Below are 24,569 nucleotides of genomic sequence, written 5' to 3' on the forward strand. Positions count from 1 at the left end.
AAATTGCGATTCGAATCATGAGCAAATCTCTGGGCCATGATTCTGATGGGATTTGACTCACTCATGGTTTGAATCGCCGATGAGATTTGAGATTTTGAGATTTTACCAACACTGCCAGACAGTGGGAGTTAGATTATAATAACACAGACACCCTCTTTTCCCGTCCGCAACGTTTACTACTCGCCCGCATCACAACCAAATTAATTGGGTTTGGTTTACGAATGACATTGTATGATTTCTAGTGATACACGAAAAACAAGATATCTTTATGATTGGAATGTTTCTGAATAATAAATGTTGCAAACGGAAAAGAGGATGCTCCCCTAGGGCTTCTTCTATTGAAATATTTTATCAAATGCTTCAAAACCCAAATGTAGGCCATTTGGATCCAAGAAAGGCATCATTACCACTGAAGAATAAATTTGGGTTTTTATAGTAAATTTTTTAAACAATTGTCGTATCCAACAATTTTCATATCTTAAAAGATACGCTAGTTTTGTTTGAAACCAGTGACATAAGTAATCAAATGCATGATGGCACTACAATCCTCAATTAACAAAACTGCCTTACGTAGTTTACGTTGGGCGGTTGTGTCTTGTACATAACCCTTCTGATTTTTTCGTCAGCTTTGGTCACTAAAGTCACTATTTTGAGCAGCATTGGTCGCTACCAGCCCTGGCATAGCTAAAATTAGCGAAAAACGAAAAAAAGTTTTCGATTGTACATCAATAGTTACTTAATTGTTTTGAATAGTTTAACTATTTTTACTCAAAATTGATTATATTTGCAGTCTAATGAAACCATAAAGTTGTGCCAAATACTGCATTTTGGTGTTGAGATAATTCGATGAATGTTGGAAGGTGCAGCTAACATGGGAAGAAAAGGGTTAACATCCAAACAGATAACATTGAGGATCTCTCTCAATTGGATAATTAAACTGAAATTAAACTTGAAAATGACATTTCAATAATTATCGAAAAACCCTGCTCGCAGAGCAAGATTACTTTTTGCAGATATCGAATCATTTTTCATCGATGTCCTATTGGAATTGCTGGGTAGCAACAGCCATTCTTAAAACGGGGTATTTTTTTTTCATTTTTGAACTGTCACTTTTAAGTTTAATTCTCCAAATGAGACACACCCTGAATCAACAATTTGATGCCACACACGGTACCTGGTCAGCCCACCTCACTCGCTGCGTTCCACATCTTCTTGTATATGCCGGGTTGGATGCGAACACCAACTTTGCATGGTATCTATCCGGCATTCTTGCAACATGTGCTGCCTATCGAACCCTTCGAGCATTAACTACCTTCAGGATAATGGGTACGCCGTAGAGTTGGGAGAGCTCGTTGTTCGTACTTCGCCGCCACACACCCTCGTCTATACCCGTTACGTTGGGAGATAGATACTCTGTAGTAGTGTGTAACGGTGTAAACCTGGTCACATCGTCAGGCTTGGTTTAATATTAAAGCTGACAATGACGTGCCACCACGGAGCGCTGAAAATAAACGCATTTTGCCAACTGGGCGGGCTGCAAGGGGGACCCAATCGGCCCAATCGCTATGAAGTCTTAAAAGGCATGTGGGTGGACCAGACCTTGAAAAATTCGTTCAAAAACGAACGAATGCTTCGTTTTTAGCCCGCAGTGAGGTTTTAATTTCGGTGCACCGATTGACGTGCACTCGATGACGTGCTGCTGACTGCACGAACAAGGGAAGAGGCAAATACAAAGCATTCGTTTTATACATTGAAAGCGTGGAGTTTTGAACGTGGCATCTTCTTCACAAGCCGGGTAGTGCCGAGGAGGCATCGTTCAGTAGGGCAGCGTGAAATGAGGATGCTTCCTTCGTTCATCGGCAGTGGTTGAGATGCGAGTGAGTGTTGTGTAAATACAAAACCATATTTGCGAGAACGAGAGAGAATGCATTGTATACCTCTCTTTTACACATTCATTCCAACAGAAATGCGCAACTCATTATAAGTGATGCAAGAGAGTTAAATATTCTCTGCACTAGCGGGTGCTTGATTTCACTCTCCAGCTGTTTCGTACAGCAGTGCCATATGGAGCGAGGAAGCATTCTTCACTAAGCACTTTGAAACTGTTCTCTCATGAAGCTACCTTCCTTGGGAATATATCTGGTGCTGAAGCATCGGTCCTCATCTTCATTGCTTCATTCATCCAAGCCCTGGGGTGGACTTTATATATCAAGCGAAAGGTTTTACTTCCTGCTCCTTAGAACAGCTGTAAAAACCATAATAAAATTTGTTATTATCCTCATAATTGATTAATCCATAATAGGAACGCATGCACCAGTTGTGACACTATTCTTAATTTAGGTTCCAACAACTGGTGCAAAGGACGTCAAAAATTAGGCAAAATCAATTTTTACAATTATGCTTTGCTTGTTTTGGAGTAGATCGTATCATATGAATATGCTTTATCGATATGAACTTGGTTTGCGGTGATTTGATTGGTCATTTGGCAAATAAAGCACTAGTGCGACAACTGGTGCTATAGCCACAACTGGTACATCTAGCCTACTTCAATTGTGTAAAAATATTAGAAAAAGACCCAACATTATTGGGGCACTAGACGTATAAACCTACCTGGATAACTGGTTGGCTACAGCGTCGATACACCTATGCCTGGCGTATTGTAGAGCTCCATAATCGTCGGTCTTGGGCGATGTTCCTTCAGTTCCCCGAGCATCCAGGGTCCCCAGATCCGTTTCCACCGCGTGCAGACAGCGTGTTCGTGGCTTTCCACGAAGTCGCCGGCCCCTATCTGGTTCTCTGTTGAATATTGTTTTCGCTATTCTTTCTTCCGACATTCGCACTAAGTGACCAGCCCGTTTTTTATACGATTCACAATATTTTCTTCTTTGTATACTTGATACAGCTCATGATTCATGCGTCTGTGCCACACACCATCTTCTAGTATCCTTCCAAGTATTGTACGCAGCACTTTTCGCTCGAAAATCCCGAAAGCTCTTCGGTCCGCCTTTTTTTAACGTCCATGCTTCATGTCCATAAAGGGCCACTGGTAGAATAAGAGTTTTGTATAGAGCAAATTTTGTTTCCGTCTGCATGTTGCGGGACCTAAGCTGGTTACGTAATCCGTAAAAGGCCCTATTCGCAGCAGCAATACGTCTTTTCACTTCACGGGAAACGTCATTGTCAACTGTCACAAGCGTTTCAAGGTAAACAAATTCTTCAACAACTTCAACCTCTGCGATCGATTCCAATAAGGCCAATAAATTCGAAAGTCCGAAATACTTGATTTCGAGCCATCCAACGTTGCACGTATCAGTCTAATCAGTTTCGCCGGAAAACCATGTTCGGACATTATCTGCCAGAGCTCATTTCTTTTTGTTTTTACTAAATCGTACGCTGCTTCGAAATCAATGAACAGAAGGTGGGCCTGCAAGTTGTACTCCCGGAATTTATCAACGATCGTCCGCAGGCTAAACATCTGATCCGTCTTTGATCGGCCCTTACGAAAACCTGCCTGGTATTCGCCGACGACGGACTCCTCAAGCGGTCTCAGTCTGTTAAACAGGATACGCGACAGGATTTTGTACGCCGAGTTCAGAAGGGTGATCCCCCTGTAATTGGCACACTCTAGTCTGTGCCCTTTCTTATAGATTGGGCATATGAGGCCATCCAACCAGCCGGCAGGCAGTTCTTCATCCTCCCATATTTTCTGGATAATGTGGTTTGTGAAGCTCGACCGGGATCTCATCCTTCCCAGCAGCTTTACTGTTTTTCAGCTCTTTTGGAGCCTCCTTAACCTCGTCCACGTATAAACCACTTAAGCCAACTTTTCGTGTAACATTTCTTCGCAATAAGTTGCATTCGGCGGGAAAAATGTGATCGATAGCAAACACAGCAGATTGTGTCACTCTTTTTTCTTTACCAAGCTCTCCGAGTGCTGATAATTTGTCATCATTCACGACTGGGACATAGTTCGGATAAATATTGTCTTGTCACAACTCCTGGCGTTTAAAATAATTCGCGTAATTTTAATTTGGAAATACATACAAAAATGATATCGTTGAAGAATTCTTGAGCCAATAATATTAGGAATTCAAAGCTTAACAATTACATGCACAAGGCGCACAATAAAAACGAATCAAGTCTTGTTCACTCATGTACCGCGCGGATCCTTCCCAATCAAATATCATCTAACAGGGGCTTCCTCTTCTTCACCGAGTACACGTAGGTCGGCGTCAGAATGTCGTTCCTGGAAATCAACGCATTATTAATCGATCAAACCGCGCAACCATCAAGGCAACATACTTGATCCTCTTGGGGGTGGAGTTCTCCACACTGCCGTCACTGCTATCGTCCTGCGATTTGCGCTTATCCAGCGTTCGGTCCCGGGCGCCATTCTGTGCCACCTCATTTTCCTTATCCTCCTCGTCCGCAGTACCGGCCGTCCCCTCCTCCATCTGCCGTTCGACATCCTCCAGCAGTGCCTCATCCAATTTCTTGTTCACGCAACCCGCTGGGCACTTGCAATGATCACCACAAAATTCGCCCAGCTTCTTGCAGCTGCAACGTTTGGTCGAACAGTTTGAGCCACAGCTGCAATGCGGCTGGTTGCTGCTGCTGTTTGAAGAATCTTTCGAATCCCCACCAACGGTAGCTGCAGCATCCGTTTCGCCTACTGTCGTTTGACGTTTCTTCGTCGTGGCCCCCTTCTTCATCACCGATTCCCGAATGCCCTTGCCGGCCTGCAAATGGAAGAAATTTGCGTGAGTTTAAAATTTGTTTTTTTTTTACAAAGAACCTTTGAATGCAGAAAATCCAAAAAACATCACAAAGGAGAAAACAACTTCCCACTTACCCTTTTCTGTTTCCACCGTGGGGTGGCCCTGAAGTCCGGATCGTCCTCCTGGTCCGAGTAGTTCGTTTCCGGTTCCTCTTCTTCCTCCTCGAAGTCATCCTCGACGACGGCGGCCACCGATTTGGCACTGTTCCGCATTCGCCGTGTCATTCGGCTGTTCTTGGCTTCCTCGAGCTGTTTGTTCAGCAAGCGGTTCGCTTCCTTGACCGAGTCCAGTTCCTGTCGCATCTTCTCCATCCGGTCGCTGGCCTCCTGCAGAATCGAGTCGCACGTGTTGGTCATCTCCCGGGATTGACGGGCGTACTTCTGCTTCGACAGCAGCAGCATTGAAAGCTTTTCTTCGTACATTTTGGCAAGCTCGTTGGTTTCATCGGTGAAGCGTTGCTTTGTTTCGGCGAGTTCGGACGTCAGCTGACGAACGTTTTCCTCCAAGCATTCGACGGAAAGGCGAGTATCCACGAGCTGATGCCGAGTCTTCGCTGACTCTTCCTGGGTCTCGGTGAACACTGTGAGCAGTTTTTTTAGCACTTGCTTCGCTTCTGGAAGGGTGGGAATGCCCTCGAGGATGGCTTTCTGTTTGGAATCGACGTCTGTAGAAAGGATCTTTTGTTGGAGATCGGCGATCTGCGCATTGCGGAGCTCAAGATCATGTTCTTGTTGCTTAATTTCGTTCTCACTGTGTTCTTCAGTGTTTTTCTTCATCTCCATGAGTTTGGTGTTGAGCAAAGCACGATCATCCATCAGAAGTTTCAGCGTGATCGATGCATCCGTAACGGAACGGATCAGCTCAAGCTCATGGTCTACCCAAGAGGACAAATCTGCACCTCTGACTGGTTTACCTACGGCGCGTGCCGCTCGCATAGCTTGAACATTCTTTTGGCGTTCCAGCGCTTCCTTCAGACGTTTATTGACAGCGACCGCCTCTTCGACCTTCCGTTTCAGTACATTCTGCTGCTTGTCATGTACAGTCTGCAAGCGAACCATTTCGTTCTTGAGCTTTCGATCCTTTTCTCGCAGTTGGCAGATTTCCTTCTCGCGATTTATCTTCCACAAGCGGAAGTTTTCGCTTTCCGTTCGCATCGATTTGACCAGTTTGACGCGAGTCGCCTTCATGGCTTGGATTTCTTTGCTCAAATTCTGAACTCTCTGAGTGTCCTTCTCTTTTAATTGCAACATCTTGGCTTGCTGGATGCTCTTCTTTCTGAGTTCTGCCAGCTCAGATTCTAACTGTTGCACCTTTTTGCGTCGCTCCTCGGCCAGTTTGCTCTTTTTATCGAACACCTTTGTCGTATTTAGCTGATCGTTAAGTTCCTCGATCTGCTTCTCCAATTCCTTTATTTTATCTTCGTACTCTTCGAGCTTGTCATTGCTGCTGGTGCTGTCGTCAACGGTAAAAGTTAAATTGGAAATATTTCCCAAACATTTCCGGTGGAGCTCCTCCTTGAGTTCTAACTCACGGTTCAGCTGCCTCAGCTCATCCCGGATCTTCATCTGCTTTTGAGTGTGATTATCAGAGCGACTCTGGAATTCTTCGGTGGCCGAGTGCAGAAGTGTGTCGGAAACCTGCGATTCCGTTCGAATGGATGCCGTCTCTTCTTTGTACCCATTCAGGATGGCTTGAATTCCCTGCTTTAATTCGGATTCGGGGCTTTGGGCTAGGAGGGCTTCGATCTCTTCCACGATCTTCTCTGCATTGAGTGTTCGTAGCTGATCGTTAGCCATATCCTGCAGCGCAGATTGCAACTGTTGCTGTAAAGTTTGAATTTTTTCCATCATTTTTTTCTCTTGCCGAATAGCTTCAGCAGTTGGAATGAAGCCATTTGCTAATTGGTGCTCACTGGTTGACCGAACAATTCCAGACTTGTTTCCCGGAGCAGTCGAGGGTCGGTTGGCTGAAAATTAAAACAAAAGAATTAATCAAAATTGCTTTATATTCTAAAATATTCGCCCCACGCTCTTACCTGCACCTGGCACATTCTCCTTTCCCCCGGCACTAAAGGCCAACAGTTCCAGTCGCAGCTCCTGAATGATCGCATTCAATCGGCGTATCTCCGCCTGGTTCGGATCTTGATTGACCACGGCTTTATTCTTAATATTCTTCGCCCGGTTCGCATACCTTAGCGTGTTGATCGTTTCCTCGCAGTTATAATCCGCCGGCGAAACGCAAGCCACCATCAGCGTCAGCGAGTTGCCCCCGAGAGAATCTTGCAACAATCGCGTCAGTTTCGATTCTCTGTACGGAACATGCCCCAGTGGACCTCCGGAGGAACCCAGCGCCGAAATCACATTACCCAGCACCAGGAGACCCTGATTGATCTTCACGCCTTCCTTGAATCGCTCTCCAGTAGCCTGCGTTTTCTTGGGCCGCTCCGAGCCGGCCAAATCCACCAGATGGAACTTGCTCGTCGTAACCACCGGCTTGTCTCCTTTGCTACGATTCGTCAAATTCAACGTAAAAATCGCGTGACTCCTACTCGACACTGCATTCATGGCCGTGGAAGCAACCGCTCGCTCCTGTGACCCACGCATCAACGCTTCAAATGTTTCATCGGCCGTTCGAATCGGAACCTCTGTCAACCCCGGAATCACAATCTGATTGTTCGCTTCCCTTATGTCCACCACCCGTTCCTCTCGGGTTATCTTGTTCGACAGCAAATCGTACAAATTTTCCTGGTACAGTTCCATGAAGGAACAATTGATCGTCACTTCCGACTCGGTGTCCATATCCTTGATCTGTTCGAAAATGTCGTTGATCGCCCTCGGAATCACCCCCATCGTTTCGTCCTCCTCCCCGTCGTAGTTCGTCCCCATCGTGTACGTCTTACCAGAACCCGTCTGGCCGTACGCCAGAATCGTCACATTGTACCCCGCCGACAGTTTGTCCAGCAACGGCCGCACGGAACTCTCATACAGCTGCTCCTGCGAGTCTTCCGGTGCAAACACGTAGTTGAACGTGAACGCCTCCGGCTTACCGCTGATCCCGTTTCCGATCACAACTTGCGGCTCCCGGCAAGTGGGCTGCTCTACGACAATCCGACAGCCGCGGTCCCGTTCCCGTTTGTTTAACGGTCGAATGCGTAGCGCCACTTTCACTGAATCTGCCGACGGGTTTGCCATTGTTCGCAAGGATTTTGCACCGCCAATTTGTCGATTATCACTAAAAGAATCACTCGGGCACCAATTTGTACTTTTAACAATAAAATTCAACAAAAAATTAACGAAATTAAAACATTTTTGCCACACAGCACAGCACAGCACAGCGCTCCAGCAGAGAAACGAAAAACCGCCGTTTTTCAAAATGGATGTTTGACAGCTTCGGTTTTGTGGTGTAACGCTTGACAGGCGTTATGTTTGAAAAGCAAGTTCATTCAAAGTTCATCCGTAGGTAAAATTCGCACAGCAAAGCCGCATTATTGACGAAGGACTTTTCGACTCCAGACGTAAAAAAGAATACGCGAGGAGAAGTGGATGAACGCTGTCATCAGAGGAAAAGTTGAATCACTGAAATTTAACACGGCAAGGTATAGCCAATGGAATTGAAAATAATTTTAAAATTACAAACAGAGATTTTTGAAAATGATTTATTAGGCGGGATTAGAAATTCAATTAAGATTAAAAGTAGTACCATCTCCGGAATCATTTAAAAAAAAAACTTCATTGTCATTAACAATCAAATTAATATATGTATAATGTGGATAATAAAAATTCTAACCTCATGCTATACATTATTTATAAATAAATTTTATTTTGAAATTTTGAAAATTATTTTGAAAGCTGCATTCCATACCTCGCTGTGAAATTTTTTTCATGATTCTACTTTTTCTTTTGATGACAGAATTCATTCTTCTCTTAGCGTATGAGCGCGTTTATACGCTAAGAGAAGAATGAATTCTGTCATCAAAAGAAAAAGTAGAATCATGAAAAAAATTTCACAGCGAGGTATGGAATGCAGCTTTCAAAATAATTTTCAAAATTTCAAAATAAAATTTATTTATAAATAATGTATAGCATGAGGTTAGAATTTTTATTATCCACATTATACATATATTAATTTGATTGTTAATGACAATGAAGTTTTTTTTTTAAATGATTCCGGAGATGGTACTACTTTTAATCTTAATTGAATTTCTAATCCCGCCTAATAAATCATTTTCAAAAAAATCTCTGTTTGTAATTTTTAAAATTATTTTCAATTCCATTGGCTATACCTTGCCGTGTTAAATTTCAGTGATTCAACTTTTCCTCTGATGACAGCGTTCATCCACTTCTCCTCGCGTATTAAGGTGCCGTCAGACGTTGCAAGCAAATCACTCGCAACGAGCATTTTGCTCGCAGAAAGTGACAACTGTCAAAAATTTGCCTGTCTGACTACACTGAAAGTGATTGCATGCAAACAAATTACAACTCGTAAGCAAACGCTCGCTTGCAATGTGTGACTGCTAAGCGTTAAAATTTTCAACTCGCAGAAACGAAATTGCGCTTGCTAGTGCAGCACTAGCAAATTTTTCGCTCGCAAAAGTGATAACGTTTTCAGGTGGCAGAGTTGCACTGCAAAAATAGGAATGAAATTAGATTTTGTGGCTGAAAAACAAGTTTTTCGTTTTTGTTTATATTTGCATGAGAGTAAATCTGTCATTTGCTTAAAGTAAAAAACTGCTACGTGTGACTGCAATTGCGAGTGCTCTCAGAAATCATTCGCTCGCACGAGTGATTTACTTGCAACGTCTGACGGAGCCTTTACAACCTCGATTATTGTCAGATTTTCTGGATATGATACACTGCGCGGCGTTTGTAATGTTCCCAAATGGGTACTTGCACAAAACTTCACGCGGCGAATGACTGTCCAAAGGTACGACCGCGCCAAACGATACACCGCAATGCTATTCACCCATAAGAATCAAGTAAACAGGGTAAAGAAAGCGCGGCGGTACCTTTCATGAAGGGTTCGCCGCGTGCAATTTTCAGAAAATCAGACAATACAACCCCGTGGCAAGAGATCCAGGAAAACCGTGGAGGAATTATTTATTGTGGATTTACTTGACCAATGGATTCGAAGGTCGGTTCACTTGCCTATTTCAAACGTTCTCTTTTCCAGCAAGGTTTGCCAAACTCAATAAATGTTTGGTAGATTACCTTTTTTGCCTTTCTCGTATACTAAGTATACGTAATAGTACGTTCAGATTATGAGCTATATCACTTGATATAGCGAATCTTGACATGAGATGCCATATCCATTATTTCCAGTGAAAACTAGATGTACAAAAACTGAGGTCAAGATGCTCTATATCACGTGATATAGCTCATAATCTGAACGTAGTTTAAAGGCTATATGTTCGCTCCAAAAATGAACTTTTTATAGGAGGCCCGGAGACCCATAGTGTTATATACCGATCGATTCAGCTCGACGAATTGAGGTGATGTGTGTGTGTGTGTGTGTGTTTTTTTTCTTCCTAAACAATGGAGGGGGAATCTGCTCAACAGACATCCTGCACCCAAAATAATCTTCCCAACTATTTACGTGAAAAAGGACGTGGTTTTTTTCCACAGAACTTTTCACGTAACAAATAAGTGATTCAACGGTGAAGGCACTCAGATTCACTCGATCGGCTGTCACTAGCGTGTCATGTAAAGACTACGTGACTGTTTCATAGCTTTCATGAATACTTCTAATATTTTTTTTCTTCTGCTATATAAATGAAAAGCGAAAATGAAAGATATAACACGATATTGACGACTACAACGATCGCCTCGATTTCGAATTTTTATTTAAGAATTGAGAATCTAAATATAAGTATACATGTATGAGGTTTTGATAAACAATTTCGTCGGAGAAATTGTCTCAGGGTTTGATGGTAAGCCGGGAGCCGGATCAGAATGCCGAAGGAAATCATCTTTACCGCGTCCAAATAATACGAGATTTGATGGTAAGCCTGGAGCCGGATCAGAATGCCGGAGGAAATCATCTTTACCTTGCCAAATAATACGGGATGAGCAGTTCAGGTTCCGGTAAAAGTAGGAAAGTTTCCCTCAATTATCCGGCGAAATCTCGCTGCAAACAATTTTAAAAGCACTATTTCAGAATGTACAGTTCTCGTAAATAAATAGTACATACCTTATAAAAATCCTGTGTGCCTTGGGAAATCAGAGGATTTGAGAAAAATATTAATGTCCAGCATTGAATTTCTGACTAAGGTTGCGATGAATATTTTTGACATAACAAACAAAACAATCTGAGTGAGTTCTCTGCTTACGATCCAGTGACGAGAAATTCACGTAAATTTTATACTTTATTTAGGTGAATTTTACTGAAATTGATTTAATAATTATGTCACATCTCTTACGTTTTACGGCTATCAGGTAAAATGAGTGGTGTGAGTGAAGCTTAAAGGTTACGTGCATTTTCACGTAACGTTAACAGGTTGATTATTTTGAGTGTGGGTTGACCAGGAAGTGCGGGTTAGGGATCACCGAGGGAGGCAGGACTACATTCCCGACCCGCTAAACCGTTTCCATTGCCGCCAAGCCCATAGTCCCTTCGGTACAACCAGAAAGTAATGCTTCAAAGGGGGGCCAGTGCGCAACGCACCCTCGAGGTTAGCTGCGTGTCCTTGCAGCACCGAACATCGTAACTCGCTTTTCTAGAAGAAAACCATGGTATCGTGCCAGCGCGTTGCCGGCTTTCCAGGTGGCCTTACCACGCCCTATGTCCTCGGAAGGTGGGAAGGGTCGACTTCGCGCCTGCTTCCCTCTGCACGACTGGTATCAAGAATGATGATGCCGCGTGCACCCCAAATTGACCTTTCTGCGATAGGGCCTATTCGCCAGCACACAGAGGGACTTGCCGACGCGAGGCCTACGCCTGCCCCAGCCTTGACGAGGACCCCTTTCCGTCCTCGGGCTCGGAACCCGCCCGGTTGACCGACGCCGTGAAAGCTACGATACCATGTTGTTCTTCGCGCGGTCACTTGTTCGATAAAAGGATCGAGTTCGACCACAGAGCATGACCACCGGTATGACCCATGAAGCCGACTCCGATCCCTTGGACCACCTCTTATTTGCGCCTGAACTAGCCATCCATTGAGTCCACGCGCCACCTTCTGTGTAGCTCCGAAACGATTTGGGCGATAGCCGATAAAACGGCATTCCAGCCAACTTCATCTTTACACATCCTCCGAACTAGGTTGTCCGGGGTAGTGTCCAGACCACATGTGGCAAGCATGTGGTCATGCATTGCGCGAAAACGTGAGCACACGAACAACACGTGTTCCGCCGTTTCCTCTAAACCTGCGCACACCAAACACTCGGGCGAGGCCGAGCAAGCCAGCTGCGTTACCTGCACTTTGATTTTGCAGCACGCTTAAACGCCGGGTACATCGAACCCCCCATGGGGTGCTTGCTGTTCACAGCTTTGCTGGAACAAATCAAACAATTGGGAGGGTTCGTGCAGCATTGTGCCTTATGTCCCTCCAATCCGCAGCGTCGGCAGAGATTGCTTCTGTCAGGGCCTTTGCAGTCCCATTGCTTGTGCCCCGGTTCCAGGCACTTGAAGCAAACTTCGGGTTGCTCGTATATGCCCACAGGGCATACCGACCATCCGACCTTGACGCTCCTTAACTTGACTACCTTGGAGGCGTCCGCTGCAGATAGCCGAACCAATGCTACCTGCGTCCCTGCCGGACCTTTCCGTAGCCGAACGGCTGCGGTGGTCGTCTCCACTTCACACTGTCGCCGCAGTGCCGTGACGAGCTCTTCGACTTCAGTGATCTCGTCCAGGTCTTTAACCCTTAGATTCACCTCCGTCGTGAGTGCCCTCACCTTGACCGTCTCGCCTAGGATCTCCTCCGCCAACTTCTTGAAGGCGGCGCCCTTTGCGAGACGCCCCGCTTCAGCTCGAGTATCATCTCGCCCATCCGGGTACGTCTTATTCGACGTACGTCGGCGCCGAGTTCACCGAGCTTGACGTCACTCCTCATCGCCTTCAAAACATCCGAGTACTTAGCCTCGTCCGCCGTGATGACTAGGGCATCGCCCCTGGAGCGATTGGCGCCTACCCTAGACTTCTTGCTACCCTCATTCGCCTGGGCCTTCTTTTCGGCCCTTGACATCTTCGGTTTCCTCTTGTTCTTGACCAGGGTCCAGGAGGCGTCACCCCCCTCTATTTCCCTGGTCTGGTGCGGCTGAGAACTTTCAGCCTGCCGTAACCCCTTATCACCGTTGTGTGTGTGTATGTGTGTATGTATGTATGTGTGTGTGTGCGCAAAACTATGCAAAAATGTCACTCATTTTTCAGGCACTTATCCTTAACCGATTTACTCGCAACAAGTTGCATTCGACGCAGAATACTCTACCATTGTTTCCTATTGAAAATTGGCCAGATCGGACTATGGGCTCGGAAGTTATGGCCAAAATACTATTTTTATAATGCACGAGAAAGGCACCATCACCCCTAGGTGGATTAATCAGGGTTTTTTGTTTGTGTTGACAAATTGACGGCTGGGACCAATGTGATCCATCTCGCCTTCGGTTATGTATTTGTATGGGTGATTTTGACATTGGGTTGGGTGTCATAACTTTGCTGTGCACGCTAACTTGAAACAACCCAGTGGCCGGGTCGTTTGTACCCGGATTTTTTCGATGTTAGCAGTTGTCAAAATCTGGGTATGTCAACAAAATGGATCTGAGTCAGACGAACCCGAAATCTGGGTAACTGGGGACTTAAACATTTTCGGATACAACAACATGGCGTCGACCGCCGTCGACGTCTCACGCTCGAATAAAATGTTCGGGTTTTGCACTGAATGCAACAAGAAACAGGTAAGAATAGGTAAATTTATCATGGTGGAGCATTGTCGGCACAGCCGGCAAATGAAATGGGTTGGGAAAACTGTTTTGTTTAACGTTTTTTACATAAAAACAATTTTCTGCAGCGAAAAGAGCTGGGTACCGGTTACCCAGATTTTTTCGCTTGTACGGTAACCCAGATTTGAGTCAAGGTACCCTTACCCAGATTAGAGTAACCACGGTTTTGCCGAATTTGGGTTACTTTGACATAATTTTGGGTAGATCCAGGTTAGCGTGTGGCTATTTTCCTGGGTGGTTTGAACTTATTTCCGTGTTGTTTTTTAAACTGTGATTTTGGTGTCTTTTAGGTATGCGACTATCTGCTGTAGGTCGTTTTCATTATTTTCTTCGAGTATTTGTTCCAGTGGCTTGCAGAGTTCGAGTATTAAGAATTTGCTTCGTTGGGTGTTGAATCGCGGACAGATGTATAGCAGGTGGTGTAGATTTTCTGTTTCTTGGCAATGTTCACATTCATCGCTGGGTTCCCAACCCCCTCGATACAGTCGTTCCTTCGTCAGAGTATGTCCTGAGCGGATTCTAGATAAGATCCTTATTTCAGCCGGATTCAGGTATAGTCCCTTACACCATATTCGGTTGGATGTTTCTCTTTGAAACTGATAATGGAATCTTCCTTTTTCAGCTGATTGTTGTTGGTACATGTTGTTCCAGTCGGCAAAAATTTCACTCTTGGCTAATCCTTGTACGTCGTCCAAAACCAGTGCGGAGAAGTTATCCTGCTGTTTCCGGGTGGCTTCCACTGCGGCTCGATCTGCGAGATCGTTTCCCTCGATTCCTACATGGCTTGGTATCCATTGTACGCATATTATATGGTTGGTCAAGTACTGCATTTTTTTCACAATTTCCCAAGCTAGAAAGTTTACCTCCCATTTTTTCCTGTTTCGTAGAATTTGACAGGCGCTGCTTGAATCTGTGAGGATGACCACTTTTCGGTAGTTCTTGGAATTTGCAAGTTCCACCGCAGCCTTTAAAGCGTATAGTTCCGCGTTTGTGATGGAATAGCTGGTGTTGAGTTTTTGAGCGATAGTTTCTCCATCAGATTTATCGTACACCGCAAATGCTGTTCCTCCAGAAGTCTTGGAACCATCCGTGTAGATCTGGTTGTATCCATCGTAGGTTTTTGCGCATTTTTCTTTGAATTGCTGGATCCATACCGCTGGAGCTACATTGTCTTTTCGTCGTTGGTCTGGAAGTAGTTGTTCTCTGATCCTTGCTTCAACCGGCAACTCCAAGTATTTTCTCCTAGATGTGAAGACGCGTTCTCTATCCTGCGGATGTACTTGAGCTACCAAATCGCTATGCTTAAGGGCGATTTTCGTCCAATATGTGCCATTATCCCTATCGGCGTTGATGCTTCTTTCGACAAAGGTGCTTAGCTGATTGACGTGGTAGACACTTTTAAGAATTTCCTTCTTGGTTAGCCACTCCGCTCGAAGTTCCATTGGGATCTGTCCAGATTCCGCTAGTAGCACGTTGATGGGAGTATCCTTGAGGAGACCTAAAGCGCTTCTTAGGTAAGAGTTTTGAACAGTCTGTAGCGATTGTAGATGGGTTTTGGCTGCTGATCCGTATATGGCGGCTCCAAATTCGAGTCTACTTCTGACAACTGCGTTTCCTATATTTATTAGCATTTCTCTGTCTGCAAAGGAGAGTTTTCCACCTAACATTTTAATTATGTTAAGCTTCTGAGCTGCATTGGTCCGTACATTTTGTATGTGTTTTCGATGACTCAGAGTTCTATCCAGTGTGTGGCCCAGATATTTATGCGTGTTACTGATGTCTATTTTCCTTCCGTTGACCTTAATCCTTAGGTGTTCTACTGCTTTCCTTGTGAAAACCACCGTCGCGCATTTGCTCGTGTTTATCGTCAATCCTAGTCCTGTTAGTTGAGTGTCGACTTTTTTCAGAAAATCATTTCCTTTATCTTCGATTTCTTCCAGCGTTTTTCCTTTTATGTACAGCGCGAAATCGTCTGCGTACTGCACCAACTGGCAGTCGTCCGTTGAAATGTTGTGAAGTTCCGCCGTGTACAGATTGAAGAGAAGTGGGGAGAGGGGGCATCCTTGCGGCAATCCTTCGTTGATTTCGAGTTCTATGTCGCCTTCGTCAGTTGCTAGTATCACGTACCTTTGCTTGAGGTACGTGTATATTAGAGTGGGGCGTCATGGTCATTTTTCAAATCAATGGTTTTCGAAGCCATTCTGGGTCCTGAAGAACTGTGCAGAATTTGGGACCGATTGGTTGCTTCCTCGCTTTCCGCATCGCGTTTGAAGTTTGTATGGAAATTAGTATGAGAGAACGTACATTTTTTCATTGCTACTACTAAAGGCTTCAGTTCATCGTAAACCAAGTGGCACATTGCGTTAAAGTATAAACCAAAGGATGCCGAAAAACTTTGCTGAAGAAGGCACGTTGCTGGAACGTCCACGAAAAGTTATAACGCTTAGAACATTGAGTATTCAAACTATATGCAAAAATCGTTTATTCTGCCAGCACTGCCGTACTACGTAGACCAATAATTTAATTGAGTGTTATTTCAAAATAATTGATATTATAGGGCTTTAGAGCTAATGGGAGCTATCCGGATTCATTTCACAAAGAAAAAATCCGACGAGAAGGAAGATGGATTTTGTCCTTCGAGAACCATAGGTTGTCCGGTAGTGCTGGCAGAAACATTGATTTCTTGCATATGGTTTACCCAATCAATTTTCGAAACGTAATAACATTTTTTGTAGACCTTCCAGCTACGTACCTTCTTTGGCAAAGTCTTTCAGCATCTTCCAGACTAGATGCTAACGTATTGAGTCACGTGATTGATGATAAATTGAAGCCGCTAAGAGCAAAATTGTAGAAAGTACGTTTTCCCATACTAATCTCCATGTAAATTTAAAACGCGATGCGGCATGCGAGGTTGCAATCAATCGAGCCCATATTTTGCACAGTTGATTGGGACCCCAAAACGATTCAGAAAAACCTTGATCTCACTTGATCGGCCGAAGTTTGCGTTTTTCCATACAACCGCGCCCCACTCTAGTGTATATCCAGGATATCAATTTGTTTGGTATTCCTTGTTTGATCATCTTGTCTAATAAGATCTGTGTCTTGACTGAGTCGAAAGCCTTGGACAAATCTAAAAAGATGACCATCGATACTTGCCCCTCAGCATCCGCCTCCTTAATGGAGTTCACCACATAGTTGACACATGTAGTTGAAGAGCAGTTTCGGCGGAATCCGAAGGAAAGTTGCGGGAGCATACCTTTGATTGCGGTTATTTCATCTAGGCGGTTTTTCACAGCAGAATTGATCAATTTCAGATTGCAATTCATAAGAGCGATTGGTCGTTTTGAGGTAGCTAGTAGCGGATTGGCGTTTGGTTTTGGAATGGGCTTGATCTTAGAGATTCTCCAGCTCTCCAGGATATCCTCTTCGGTGAATACTCTGCTAAGCATTTCACAGATTTTCTCCTGGATGTTTGGCGTTAGACCTTTCAATATATCATACGACACATTGTCGGGCCCGGGGGCGGAGTGGTTTTTTCGCGATTTCAGAACCGAGAGCAGCTCCGCATCTGTTAGCGCCATCTCATATCCCTCTAGTTCTTTAGACGTCCTGACAGATGGTGGTTTGGATAGGGTACTATTCCACTTGTTGCCGAAATACAGCTGCATCAATTCCTGTCCCAGCTGTAGGCTTATGTAGTTTTTGTTTTTTATTTGATCCGAAAGTGCTGTGTCGACGCCCTTCACGATATTCCACAGTTGCCTCGGTGGTGTTGAACTGCTTATCATAGATGATACTTCCTTGTTGTATTTTCTTTTAGCGGCCCGGGATAGTCGCTTAAACTTTGCTCTGCTCTTCTGTAGCTGTATGTAGTTGTACGTCGTTTGGTTCTTGTTGTAGTTCCTCAAAATTTCTTTCTTTGCCTTGTACGCCTCTTCCAACTCAGGTGACCACCATCTTTTAAGATAGTTTGTTTTTTCTGTTTTTCACTATGAATGAAGCTTCCTCCAGTGCTTCTTCCAGTATGCTCTGCATTTCTTCCGGCGTGTACATATACTGTGGGCGGATTGCGTTGATGTTTGTTATTGCGCGTTCTTTATTTATCCTTTTCGTCGTCCTTCTTAAGATTTGGATTCTACTGTCGATTTCCATCCGAATGATGAGATGTGTGCTGCCAAATTCCTGTTCGTCGATGGTCCATGTTATTTTCCTTGCTATTCCTGGTGGTGGCCAGTGAGACGTCGATGGCTGAAGAATTTCTGTCTGGTGCTGCTATTGTCGTTTTTCCTCCATTATTGAGTAGGATAAGATCCGATTTGCTTATTTCGTTGAAGAGAACTGTTCCTTTTTCACACGAGGTTGCACCTGGGTCCCACAAGTCGTGATGTGCGTTGAAGTCGCCCGCCAAGATGATTTCTCCTTGTAGGGTAAAATGACCAATAGTGGACCCCCTAGTAGCGGAATTTTGCTCTTCCTATCATAAGAAGTAGAAATTTTCAACATATTAATTCTGCTTGATATCGAACAACAAGCTCTGCATCTCCTCTTCTCGATACATACATAAAACACCCAAATACACGACGTTATTCGTCAAAATTAACATTTTAAAGTCTAACTGAATTCGCCCTATAGTAGACCCCTTGGGGGTCCATAATAGGAAATTGCTTCCCTATAGTCGACACTTCATTGGATTTTCATGTCCCGTTTCGGGACGTTCTTCTTCCCTATTATGGACCCCCCAAAATATTCCTATAATGGACACTCTCGTGTTTATTTTTTATAGAATTGTAAAAAATCATCTAATTTTACTTTCCATAGCATTTCCAATGCATGTAATCAAATCATAGGACTGTAAGGTAGGTTCTCCCGATGGAATCTCATACGAAAATGTTGACATTGTGCTGTAATAATGCAAAAATGGCTGGAGGGTCCACTATTGGTTAGGGGTCCTATTGGGCACTTTACCCTATTTTCCCTACTGCATCGAAGAGCTGTTTGAGTTTTTGGCAGCATTCCCTTTTCAGATGATGGTTCGGTGGGACGTAGATTGATATGACGGTCAGCGTATCAAAACCATGTTTTATTTTTACAGCGATGACTTCTATTGGGTTGAAGGTCCCAAGCTGCACTTCTTCTCCTATTAGATCTTGGTGCAGTAGAACTCCTACTCCTCCGTATCCTTCGGTCCTTCGTATTGAATAAAAGTTGTATCCCTTAATCTTGATCCTTTCTTCCGGTTTAATCCATATTTCCTGCAACAAAGCGATGTCAACCTCATTGTCCATGAAATATTTCTGCATCTGAGCTCTGGTATCAATCGGTCGGAGACTTTGCACGTTATGTTGCAGGATTGTCAATTTTCTACACGCCACTGTTACCGCTTACGGTTCTGTGGTCGGTTTGTTCTACTCGCATGGTGTAGCTTTCGAGTATGTTATGGAGATCATTCCCTACCTCAATGGACTTAACCACGAGCGTCTTCTTTCTTCTTCTTTTCGCTCGAAAAAATGACATCCGCTGCGGGCCGATGAACATTTGAGTGAATTCGGAGCTTTTAGTTCACCGGATGTTCACGTTGATGTTCATTTTTTGTAAACTTTGCCCTCAGATGAGGTTTTCTTCTTACTGAAAATCGATGCGTGACGTCATCGTGGTTTAGTTCATGAGCAGCTGGTCCGTGTCTATTTCGCTTCGTACTACCTGGAGGTTAGCAATGATTTCTCGCTTAACTTTTCAAAAGGACCTAAGTAACATTTTTTCATGAATTAATTTGAGTACTGCAATTGAAAGCTTTCATGTTGTTCTGTTGATTGCGCTATTCAAATTAATTCATGAAAAAAAATTTACTTAGGTCCTTTTTAAAAGTTAAGCGAGATTTTTCATGCAGCGCGCGTAGTGGGCTCAGCCAGTTGAAGGTTCGCAATTGAAACAGGACCAGTTGTCTTAATTTTGCGATTAACCGTTCAAATTCCGTTACCGCAAAGGGATTTGGTTCCAGTCCATTTTGGTGATTTACGCCGTTTCCACATCCTGACGAGTTCCTGTAGACGTTCGATAGTAGTTTAGTAGTTTAGTTTTATTTTTGTAGTTTAGTAGACGTTCGATAACTGCAAGTCATTTACCTGCAATGCTTTTTAACTGCAATTCGATAGTTGCAACAGTTTTGCATTTATCGGACCGCTAAACTTCAAACTGATGTCAAACTCAATGACAGCTCAATGCTGCACATTTAGATGCACTTTTATTGCATCTGACGTCGATTGACAACCGTTTGACGTCTGGAATGCGTTGCAGTTATCGAACGGCATTCGTTAACTGAAAAGAAAACATTTTGCAGTTATCGAACGGCTACTGTAAAGGTATGATTTAATTTTTTACGGTTTGGCTTTAGGAGTTTCAGGTCTTTTTCGAATGTCACCCGTGTATTCATGACAAAAGTTCATCTGCAAAGTGTGATGACTGGAGTAACGCCATCATGAATATAAACAAAGAATCTGTCAAAAAGTGCAGAAAAAGTTGCTGCACACGTACATTTACTTACTACAAAAAACACGGACTATTCCGGATTCTATCCGTTTTTTGTTCTGCCCACTATAGTTTGGTGGTTCTTCATCATCCATGTTTGCCTTTCAGTCAAGTGGCACATTAGGTCTAGTGTTAGTTTAAGTTATAGTTTGAATTTGCCCCGGAAATGATTACCAATCTGGTGATGACCCGGTTACGGCACCTGCTGGTTACTGTGGCCGCTCTGCTCAAGCGCATCCTGTGCTGCTGTTCTCGCCGCAGGAGAGGCTCCGCTTGCGAAAACGCCGCAACGGGTGATGCAGCACTCAGTTCCGTTGATGTTATACGCGATTCGGGGCATAGGTATAAGGTTTGTAAAATCAAACGAAATGAAATTTCCAGCGTTGTTGATCATTGTTCATACTGCAGAATGTTGTGGAAAAAGACTGGAACTCGTGGGACGATTCGCCGTCGACGGTGGAGGAGCACATCGAACGGTACCGGGAGCAGCTTGCTGCTCCGCCTCCCCCAAGGGAACCCCCGCCGGAGGAGCAGATGGACTTTTTCGAAGACATGGCACCAAAGACATTCAGCCAGCCGAAGATATGCATTGCCGAGGATCGGCCGCTGGACGGCAGCGGGTCCCAGTTCGCCCGGCTAACGGCCCAGATTGACATTCCGGTGGAGGATGGGCTGACCGATTGGAACGACGATGGACCGCGCGCCGGATGGGACGATGCGGACGAAAATACCACCAAACAGCTGATCCGGGAAACGCGGAAGGAGCTGCGCCAGCAGAGACAGCAGCAACAGCACCAGCAGCAGCACCATCGTGGGGGGCTTAAGTGAGGCGTGCGGCAGTAGATTTTGCTTCTAAGTGATTGGTAAGTTTATTTACTTTAGTTGACTTTCTCTCGATTGGCAGAGGGGAAGACTTACGTTGATTTATGTACCTATTATATTTTAATATGACTTTTAGAAGGATAAAAGGAGTTTCTTTGCGATAGAAGGGAAAGAATTGATGTCTTTTTTGTTCTTTAATTGAATAAGGCACTTTTTATTAGTTTGAAACCTACACATTCTGACGCTAACGAGTAAATAATGAGTTCTTCTTACCTTACCTCACATAATATTATTATCTTAATGCTTCAGAGCAGCGGTTCTTGAATGTATGTTGAATGGCTTATCCTAACATTTCGTCCAGCACACAATACTATTTGGGAAAGACTGTCAGACGATGATTACGAAATCGCTTTCAGTCAATACGAATAAGAATTTTGTTACATAAAATAGCAAAATGATTTGAAATCTCTGTTACCATTTACAGGACCAATAATCACTTTGGGTTTGGTCAGTTTTAGATTCGTTCAAATTCAAGTTGAACGATTTCGCAGAATATTCTAAACATTTGGCAATGGATTTAGTTTTTATCGGAAAATATTTCTAGTCGACTAAAAATGCTACCAACATACCTGTATAAGATTTTCTCCCGTCTTCGCCTCATTTCTGCTGCCCCACCGCTACTTTTTAACTTCGTTCTCCTTCTGAGTGTTTCCGTATTGCACCAAAACGTCTCCTATCTGTTTCTTGGAAGCGATTCTAACGCATCTGTCTTCATTCGTTTCCTCACACCGCAGGGCCATCAGTTGCTCACCCTCGGGATCCGTTGCGAGGAAGTTCTCCATCGCTCGTCCCAATCTCAAATTAGGCTCAATGCCTCGAAGCACGTGGATTTTTGTGTTGGCCCTCACGAACAACTCCGCCACATTCTGTATCCCATCCTCCTGGGTGTAATTAACCAGATTCACAATGTCCCGATCGCTCCGAACGATCGGCAGCTGCTGTTCGAGCAGTTTCCTCGATTCCACGTAGTCGCGGCTGTAGAACGAAACCACGTCATAGTTGGCCCGATCGAAATAGCCGCTACTTTGACCGACGTCGCATCCATCGCACTCCTTGCACAGTTTGGTCCACCGGCAGGGGTACATGGTGAACCCGATCGGACTGAACACCTGAAAACCGGCGATGGTGTTCATCCGGACGCGATTGAGGAAATCCGACCGGAAGGTGACCGAACTGGAGCAGATCATGACCAGGCTGTCGAGGCCAATTTTACGCAGTGCCAGATCGGTGGCCGCAAAACTCAACAACTGGTTCGGCCCGTACAGGGAGGTGGAGTAGAGGTGGTTCAGATTGAATGGTGCGCTCAGTTCCGCAGGCAGCCGGATGGAGACCCACGCGATCCGAGATCCGTCGTGTTTGTGCTTTTCGGTGAGTCCGAGGGCGAGATTTTTCAGCGGAAGGAAGACATCTTCGTCACCTTTGCTGGGCGTGTCCGCTCGGTAGTAGAAGATCTGAGGGGGAAAGAATTTTGCATTCGAACTAACAATAGAGAACAAAAGCTACTCACCAGCATAAGAAACGTGTTGTCCTGGTTGACCATGCAGACGTGCTCATAGTTTTGCACAAACTGCAGTGCTTCCTGGACCTGATGCTCGAAGGTCGGCAGCAGGATCGCGATTCGCGTGCTTTCGGTCACGTACGGCGATGGAACAATCTCGATCAACCCGATGGGTTTGACAACTTCGAAAGATTTGAGCACCGCTTCCCGGCGCTTCCGGTCGTAAAAGTTCAGATGCATCCGATAGTCCATTCCGCGGACGGCATCAAACTTCCGGTAGGCCGAGTGCACACTGCGATACTCCAGGTCCGGATTGGTGCGGTACGCCTCCAGAATGGTTTTGTTGAGGATGTTCTGCATGTCTTCAGAGTCCACGGTGGACAGTGGGCGTACGTTTATTTCCGAGTTCCACATAAAAGAGTGGGTGAGATTGAGGTGCGTCCAGGGGACGATGTCGTGGCGCGACTCTGGGGGATTCGGTTTCGGGACACCCAAAGGCCACCGTACTTCAAGAATGTCATTTGGGAGCGATCCGTTCGAGATGGTGAAAGCTTGTTCGTGGATCTGCTGCTTTACCTGGTTGATCTGTTCCAAATGGACACGGGAAAAATACGCGTGCAGGAGATAGAAATCATCTGCCGTGGTGATGGGATAGACGACAGCGGCTTTATTGAATGAATCTTCATGCTTGATGAGATGCAGGTCCCGATAGATTTTGTAGCTGTTCAGTTTGTAACTGGTGACGTTGATGTCCTGCCAGGATGGCTGACATCCGTCGATCTTGCTGGAGTATTTCACGCAACGGCCAATGTTCAGGTTATGCTGATTGGAAACCGCACTGCGGACGCACCAGTCCAGATTGGCGCGCATCTTCCGGATGACACTACTGCTGAGAACGATACCCGCGTGGAGATCGCAATACTGCGAGTCGGAAGGCTTGTCCTCGTCTTCGTTTAAAGCCGTACCATGAGCCGTTCCCATGTAGATATCAAAGCTGATGCTGATGTGCGAGAGTCGTTCTTTCAAAAGCCTTGCATTAATGTAGCCCGTATCCGTCACCAGCAGAAAGTAATCATAATCGTCCAAATAGTTATCTGCTATGTACTTGAGGACATGAAACGGCCTCAGATTCTCCCGGGTATCCGTGAATCCGACAATGTTCTTCAGCTTGAAATTGCTCTTCACATTGTCAGCGTTGATGAAAAACTTAATTTTGTTGACCAAATGCGCCGACGTTTTGTTGATCGCAGTGGCCAGGGAATCGATGTTCTCTTGCGTTGTCATCACCCCGACGAACAGCTTCTCTCGGATTCCGAGCTCCGTGTAGTAATATCTCGGCCGGACGATGTTCTTCACCTGCTTCTTGGCAATCATCGGTTTCTGCTCCAAATTGAGTTGCGGTTCGAACTCATTGCCGTACTTGGCTTCCTCGCCCAGCAACTGGTCTTTGGCGGTTGCCTCCGGGCATTCGGTGACGATCTCCGTCAGGTCTTGGGGCATGTAGTAGCTGTAGAGAAACCCGACGAGCAATCCCACCAGGAAGTATTGGTTACGACTGATGTTGCAGAGTTTCCACATTTTTGTCTCGTGCTGCTGACTCCGACTTTTTATTGAAGCTAATTGGAGATGCTCATTTCCGGTCCAGCTGAGAAAGCAATCGTGTCACACCTATCCCAACCCAAGTTTAAACTATTTTTCGCAATTTTTATGAACCAGAAAACGCAATTTATAACTTGGATTTAATTTTCCAGGAAAGGCACTTGAAAACTGTGAAACAAAACAGATGAAGTGGATTTTGCCCCCCACCAATCGGAGTTTATTACGCGTAGGCCACTAATGAAAACAGAACTGCATGCAAAACTGCATTCGCGCACATAAATTTTGACGTTTTGATCTTTGCACTGTAATGCATTTTAAAAATTTTGATGGACAAAATTATTATGATTTCCGAAC

The 24,569-nt window shown here is 44.7% G+C and overlaps 4 protein-coding genes across 5 annotated transcripts; 1 reads left to right on the forward strand and 3 right to left on the reverse strand.

Moving 5' to 3' along the window:
• Positions 1 to 4,004: 4,004 nt before the first annotated feature.
• Positions 4,005 to 8,160, reverse strand: LOC134207408 (chromosome-associated kinesin KIF4-like). Its single transcript, XM_062683132.1, has 4 exons — positions 6,814 to 8,160; positions 4,853 to 6,744; positions 4,303 to 4,739; positions 4,005 to 4,246 (listed from the first exon to the last, which is right to left on the reverse strand). Exons 1-4 carry the CDS (start codon positions 7,967 to 7,969, stop codon positions 4,177 to 4,179), a joined length of 3,555 nt encoding a protein of 1,184 aa, XP_062539116.1. The 5' UTR covers positions 7,970 to 8,160; the 3' UTR covers positions 4,005 to 4,176.
• Positions 8,161 to 13,974: 5,814 nt separating this feature from the next.
• LOC134207299 (uncharacterized) lies at positions 13,975 to 19,011 on the reverse strand. The gene is made up of 3 exons (XM_062683020.1): positions 18,677 to 19,011; positions 16,868 to 17,668; positions 13,975 to 15,838 (listed from the first exon to the last, which is right to left on the reverse strand). Exons 1-3 carry the CDS (start codon positions 19,009 to 19,011, stop codon positions 13,975 to 13,977), a joined length of 3,000 nt encoding a protein of 999 aa, XP_062539004.1.
• Positions 19,012 to 20,190: 1,179 nt separating this feature from the next.
• LOC134207410 (uncharacterized) lies at positions 20,191 to 24,494 on the forward strand. 2 transcript variants are annotated; one of them, XM_062683135.1, is made up of 3 exons: positions 20,191 to 20,585; positions 20,645 to 21,099; positions 24,368 to 24,494. In XM_062683135.1, the coding sequence occupies exons 1-2, from the start codon at positions 20,403 to 20,405 to the stop codon at positions 21,062 to 21,064; spliced, it is 603 nt and encodes a 200-aa protein (XP_062539119.1). In that variant the 5' UTR covers positions 20,191 to 20,402; the 3' UTR covers positions 21,065 to 21,099; positions 24,368 to 24,494. The 2 variants fall into 2 exon arrangements, with proteins under 2 accessions (XP_062539119.1, XP_062539118.1); XM_062683134.1 differs by lacking the exon at positions 24,368 to 24,494 and having other exon boundaries at positions 20,645 to 21,204.
• LOC134207409 (chondroitin sulfate synthase 2) lies at positions 21,240 to 24,443 on the reverse strand. The gene is made up of 2 exons (XM_062683133.1): positions 22,626 to 24,443; positions 21,240 to 22,569 (listed from the first exon to the last, which is right to left on the reverse strand). The coding sequence occupies exons 1-2, from the start codon at positions 24,192 to 24,194 to the stop codon at positions 21,736 to 21,738; spliced, it is 2,403 nt and encodes an 800-aa protein (XP_062539117.1). The 5' UTR covers positions 24,195 to 24,443; the 3' UTR covers positions 21,240 to 21,735.
• Positions 24,495 to 24,569: the final 75 nt, after the last annotated feature.

This window comes from Armigeres subalbatus, chromosome 1 (assembly GCF_024139115.2).
Source record: "Armigeres subalbatus isolate Guangzhou_Male chromosome 1, GZ_Asu_2, whole genome shotgun sequence".
Taxonomy (NCBI): domain Eukaryota; kingdom Metazoa; phylum Arthropoda; class Insecta; order Diptera; family Culicidae; genus Armigeres; species Armigeres subalbatus.

Bases quoted from the DNA above. Each gene is read 5' to 3' on its own strand.
- LOC134207410 (XM_062683135.1), top strand. From the start codon at position 20,403: ATGATTACCAATCTGGTGATGACCCGGTTACGGCACCTGCTGGTTACT. The intron at 20,586-20,644 runs GTTTGTAAAATC...TTCATACTGCAG, and splicing joins ATTCGGGGCATAGGTATAAG to AATGTTGTGGAAAAAGACTG.
- LOC134207409 (XM_062683133.1), bottom strand. From the start codon at position 24,194: ATGTGGAAACTCTGCAACATCAGTCGTAACCAATACTTCCTGGTGGGA. The intron at 22,570-22,625 runs GTGAGTAGCTTT...TTTCCCCCTCAG, and splicing joins ACAACACGTTTCTTATGCTG to ATCTTCTACTACCGAGCGGA.
- LOC134207299 (XM_062683020.1), bottom strand. From the start codon at position 19,011: ATGCAGAAATATTTCATGGACAATGAGGTTGACATCGCTTTGTTGCAG. The intron at 17,669-18,676 runs GTAAAGTGCCCA...CTATCTTAAAAG, and splicing joins GATGCAGTAGGGAAAATAGG to ATGGTGGTCACCTGAGTTGG. The intron at 15,839-16,867 runs GCAAGTATCGAT...CCTCAAGCAAAG, and splicing joins AAGGAGGCGGATGCTGAGGG to GTACGTGATACTAGCAACTG.
- LOC134207408 (XM_062683132.1), bottom strand. From the start codon at position 7,969: ATGGCAAACCCGTCGGCAGATTCAGTGAAAGTGGCGCTACGCATTCGA. The intron at 6,745-6,813 runs GTAAGAGCGTGG...TTTAATTTTCAG, and splicing joins GGAGAATGTGCCAGGTGCAG to CCAACCGACCCTCGACTGCT. The intron at 4,247-4,302 runs GTATGTTGCCTT...GTTGATTTCCAG, and splicing joins TCCACCCCCAAGAGGATCAA to GAACGACATTCTGACGCCGA.